The sequence below is a fragment of the Furipterus horrens genome, unplaced genomic scaffold (genome assembly GCF_987537825.1).
Source record: "Furipterus horrens unplaced genomic scaffold, mFurHor1.1.pri manual_scaffold_40, whole genome shotgun sequence".
In the NCBI taxonomy this organism is placed as follows: domain Eukaryota; kingdom Metazoa; phylum Chordata; class Mammalia; order Chiroptera; family Furipteridae; genus Furipterus; species Furipterus horrens.
Window position 1 is genome coordinate 1 of NW_028327210.1, and position 5,739 is coordinate 5,739.

The following is a 5,739-nucleotide window of genomic DNA, read 5'->3' on the forward strand; positions in this document are numbered from 1 at the left end:
ACACATATCTAGACATGAGCATATGCACATAATTTACACTGACACACAGCAATATATACAAAATAATTTATACGAGCCGTGACACACACATCCCTGGCTACGTGTCTACATATGACACTGGTGAACACACACAAGCATTGAAACAACACATGTGTGTGTATATTCATAAACAATGACTCACCTACACAAAGGTATAGAGTCAGCTGCATTGACATACCCACATGTGACACATCAACATCTATATATGCATCCATGCACACTATGCATAAACATGCACACTACACATAAACATACACACATGAGCCTCGATCAAAACACAGTGACTGTACAAGTTCAGGTGATAGGCATGCACTCTTACACAGGGTGGGGCAAAAGTAGGTTTACAGTTATGAGTATGTGAAACGGTTTATTCTTGAATTATTACTTATTATTTTCCATACATACAACTGCAAACCTACTTTTCGCCCCACTCTGTAAATATACCTCATGTTGATACGCACACATACAAACTTAAGCAAAGTGACACTAACAACATTTGAATGCACTGATACATACCTTGACACAAATACAATGACATCCCCACTCACGTATTCACACAAGTACTCAAATACCCAGGGTGTGTGCAACACTGACACACATTCTCAATCATTCACGTAGCATATAAATATAACATAAACTGATACCCAATTTATTGACATACACAGTCATTATATTAGCACCGATCCACATTGAACATAAACATTTATTGATGTATTATCTATTATCTATTAATTACTATATATGTTAACATGTGAATTTATTCTTTTTTTATTCTTTTTTTTTAAATAAATAAAAGATTAATTAGTTATTTTAACAATAGGAAATAACAATCCCTCCCTCTCAGACATTAAGACCCTTTATAATCTTATAAAGGACAATGGGCGAAGGTCTCAAGCTCCTCTAGCTGCTTCAAGCTGGACATGGTTGTCGTTCGTCCTACCTACCCTTGGTCCAGACATCCCTAATAAGAGTGGGGGTGTGGAGGGGAGGGTTGCCTTCCCACATGGGGAAGGATCGTGCAGACTCCAGGTCAGTTGGCTGTCCCCAGACAACGGCGTGCTTGGTTTAACAGGCTGGCATCCTTGTTGTATTCTGGGGGCAACAGATTTGGCAAAAGGGTTTAAAGACATCTTCAATCCATAACCACTAGATGACAAAAGGCAGGGATTAATTTTTCAATGTTCCACATTAGGGAAAAGAAACGGGCTTCTTTGGAGGAAGGTGTGCCAGGCGCATCTCACCTGTCCAAAACCCTTTTGCCCATTCTACTTAGTTTGGGCTGAGGGAAATAGTTTAGCTTTCCCCACTCTTAGACCTCTGGGCCCTTTCGGTCCAAGCCATTAGGATAGAACAGAGAAACCAGTTTTAAAGTGAAGCCCACAAACCACCCCATTCTTCACCAACCCAGCCACTTAGTTCAGCCAAACCGTTGAGTCTCAGGAGGCCGCGCTGCAGACAGGATTAATACACATATAGGTATAGCTCCATGATACATTCTATTAGATTTGTATTATAAACAAACATGCAGATCACTCAAATCGACACTTGTCATTTACATATTCAGACACACTGACATACACATTCATTTTTACATTCACACAGTGTACAAAATGTACACGCTATCATGCACACGTTGGCCCGTACAGGAAACATATAAAATCGGTATTGATGTCAACACATTGTTACACAGGCTTACACACAGGCAGGCATACATGTGCACTGACATGTGCACACGGACACACACGCTAACAACACAGACTGAACATTCTCACATCTACTGAGATGTCCCCACTTATGAATTGCTATACTGTTATTCACACACACACACACATGACAGACACATTGATACATTTTTGACACATGTTGAGATAAGCACACGTGCTCATGTGAAATTGACACGCTACCACTTGTGCTCAAAGGGATATAATTATGTATTATGTTTCCATGCAAATCCTAAAGGGTAAACCCCTAATGTATGCAGTTTAGAAAGATATGTCTTCTAAATAAAATAAGGGGGGAAAGTAGCCTCCCCAAACTCTTAGGTGTTCTTTTTTTTTTTAGATGGACGGATCTATATGCCTTTTCACACAAGCTCCCTCTGATCCTATAACTGTTGTAAATTGGCTTCTAAATGATATCCAGAAGTATGCCTTGGGTTTCGAACATGCACTAAGTCCCTCAGCCTCTAGCTGCAAACATAAAATAGGAGATGAAGATGAACATCACAAATTACCCTCTGCAAACTGCTACAGCATCTATGATGATAAACTGAATATCGATTACATGGCCAATAGACCTCAAAGCCCACATGTAGACATGACTGCAGCCAAGAATACCAACAAAAATCAGAGTCCTTCCACCTCTCCAGCAAAATCTTCTAGCACTAACAGGGCAGTAATCTCTCCTGAGGGAGAATGTCCCATGGATGACCTTTCCTTCACCATCATCCGGCTATCTAATCTGGTAATGGAGATGCCTTGTAATGAAATCAAGAAGTTGGAAAATGGAAGCAAATGCTTTCGTCATTCAATCTATCCACCCTCTGGGAACAAAGGGAAAAACACTCCCCGCAGCGCTGTGAGCAAGATCGTTTCTGACATGGCCCATGATGCTGAGGAAATATCCTATGTGGAAAGGCGGGACACTGGAGAAGAGGGCAGGGAAGGTGGCAGGAAAAAGTTTATGTATAGTCAATTATCCAACAAGAACAAGGGGGTAGACAAAGAGATGTGCCAACAAGAGAGCAAAGATTTTTCACACTCTATCAGTAAAGGACTCACGGTTTATGCAAATCAGGTGGCATCTGACCTGATGGTCTCCATTTTGAAGACCTTGAAAGTGCATGCTCCTGGGAAGCCAATTCCCGCTTGTGTGGTCCTGAAGAGGGTTTTGTTAAAACACACCCAGGAAGTTGTCTCTGATTTGATTGATTCCTGCTTGAAGAACCTGCATAATATCACTGCGGCCCTGATGACTGACTGCGACTTTATCTCAGCTGTCAAGAAGAGTCTGTTCAACCACGGAAAACAAAATGCTACACATATAATGGAGGCCATGCTGAAGCGCCTGGCTACTGTTCTGCTTGGAGAGAAGGAGTCTAAATCACAGCCTCTGTTGTACGCATCCTTGAAGGCCGGCTCCCACAGTCTCAAATACGAGAACCAAAGTCAAAACCAAAGTCTTGAATTCTCCACCATGAAAACTGAATTGAAGGGGAAGGACAAATGCAAAATAAAACCAGAGGAGTGCAAGTCATTGATTAGCGCTGAAAGAGTTGCTGAACACATCCTCAAGGAGAGCCTGTCCATGTGGAACCAAAAACAACGAAACCAAGGCGAGATGGCTGGCAAAGCATGCGTGAGTAAGGAGGAAAAACGAGAGAAGATCAGCCCTTCCACAGAGTCACTGGCGAAGGACTTGATTGTCTCTGCCCCTATGCTGATTCAGTACCACCTGACCCAGCAGGCCGAGGCCAAAGATGCACTTGAAGATGACTATCCTGGTTCCACCATAGGCCATAGGACTCAGAGTGCCCAATTTGAAAAGAACGCAAGTGACCAAAGTGCCAAGGCACTTTCAGTGAAACATCTAGAATCTTGTGGAGCTCCTGGGCCATCTACCTCTGTAAAGGAGACTCAACAACAGGCGGAGTGCCAAAAGTCCGATATGTCAAACATCATTCTATCACTGATTCAGAAACTGCTCAGTGAGACCTCCTTCAACAGTGAAGAGCAATCTGAAGGGGAGAGCAAGCCTTCTGAGCCCAGGCCAAACAAAGCAACTTCAATGTCCAAGAGAGGGGAAAAACAATTCCAGGAGAATTTAGACCTTGATTTTGCCAGCGGGATGATGCAAATGAACTGGCAATTCATCAATCAACTGGTAGAACCTGTGAGGAAGCTGTGCCTTATCATGGCTAGGTATCACAACAACAGGGAAGCCCTGGCCGAATTGGAAGAACAAGCAGCCTTGGTACACAACCCAAGTTTCCAAGTTGGTGGCCCCAGATGCAGTCACAGTAGTGCAATGTCACAGAACTATCGAGAGTTTTCTGGGCCGGAAGTCATCATCAATAATTGGTGCTCAACAAGTAGCTTGCAGAAACAGCTCCAGGCTGTCCTGCAGTGGATTGCAGCCTCCCAATTTAAGGTGCCTGTGCTCTGTTTCGTGAGAGATGATGATGGACAACTGGAGAAGGTAAGCAATGGCAAAGCACAAGAAGAAAGATGGTTAGACTGGGCAGGGGAAGGGAGGCAAAACTGTACTTAGGGCTCACGAGCAGTCCAAATTTTTCTCAAGTATGCTCTTTACTATGTGCTTTATGAATTACTTTATCCTCATAAAAAGACACAAAAGCAATGAACCATTAATTGAGGCTGTAGCACCTCGGGGTCTGCACATTTCAGCCAAGAGGAGGCGAGAAAGATTAGCTTTTTTTTTTTTTTTAAATTCAGTGACCCTTTAAACAAACTACTTGGTAAAATATGTTTTAGGAAGGTGGGGGAGATGGCCACCCCTAACCTTGACCTAGCAATCAGCACAGACTAACCAAAAGACCCAGGCCTTGGAGAGAAGTATTTAGTAAAGACAACTGATTCCAGGTTTTGTTTTTTGATGCTCAAAATGAAGTTATGTTTTTCATTTTGATCTATGACATTAGAGGAGGGTCAAGGAAAAAGGAGAGGGAAGGCAGTCCTGGATCAGCGAAAGCTTTTACTCTAATCTTAGTCATGGGCGGAAAGGTGGGTGAGGGGGGTAGTTCACTTTATCCACCTGAGACCTTTCTTCAAAAGTATCACATGACTCAAGCTATCTCTGCTCCCTCCACAGCTTCCAGAAGTTTCAGCTAAGGCAGCAGAGAAGGGGTACAGTATTGGAGATCTCCTTCGAGAAGTAATGAGGTTTTCCAAGGAACGACAACTGGATGAAGCCATGGACAACATGGCTAGAAAACAACTGCTGGACTGGCTGCTCACTAACTTGTAAACTAACAGTCCCTTCAACAACTCTGTAGCTAGTCACCCCATCCCCACAGCAGCATTCCATGCCATCTGGGCGCCCCTTCATTAGGCAAGTTGAACAACACACTACACGACTGTCTTTCCCAATACGTCTGAGCAGTTGGACTATGCAAGTACAAGGTGTTAAATAAGCTAGGCAACAACATGAATTAAAAAATTAAAAAAAAAAGTCGTTGTGTTCTTTTTTTTAAAATATACGTTCTATTGTTAACTTTTTTATTATTATTTAGATTTTATTTATTTATTTATTTCCAGAGTGAGGGGAGCGGAGGGAGAAAGAGAGGGAAACATCAATGTGTGGTTGCCTCTCACGAGCCCCCAACTGGGACCTTGACCTGCAACCCAGGCATGTGCCCTGACTGGGAATTGAACCAACGACACTTGGCTTGCAGGCCGATGCTCAATCCACTGAGCCACAGCAGCCAGGGCTAGAAAAAAAAAGTCGTGTTTCTTAATCAGATATATCTGAGGCAAAAGAGGGGAGTGGGTCTAAATCCAAGGATTAGTGATACAGTGTTGGGCTTGGGTCTATATCTGACCTTAGGTAATTTTCTGAGCACCCAAGACATAAAGATATAACTCATGTCCAAATCTCTAAGTAATATGGTTTGTCCATTATGATCCAGAGGTTTGCCACCTGTGGACCCCCTGTTTCTGCCACATTACACATATAACTTGA

The 5,739-nt window shown here is 42.8% G+C and overlaps 1 protein-coding gene across 1 annotated transcript; it reads left to right on the forward strand.

Annotated features, from left to right (window-relative positions):
* Positions 1-2,100: 2,100 nt before the first annotated feature.
* On the forward strand, positions 2,101-5,190 carry LOC149990026 (A-kinase anchor protein 4-like; the record flags this gene model as incomplete). Its single annotated transcript, XM_090265700.1, has 2 exons — positions 2,101-4,236; positions 4,870-5,190. Coding segments are annotated over 2 exons (2,292 nt in total), but the record flags the coding sequence as incomplete, so codon positions are not given.
* Between the last annotated feature and the right edge of the window lie 549 nt (positions 5,191-5,739).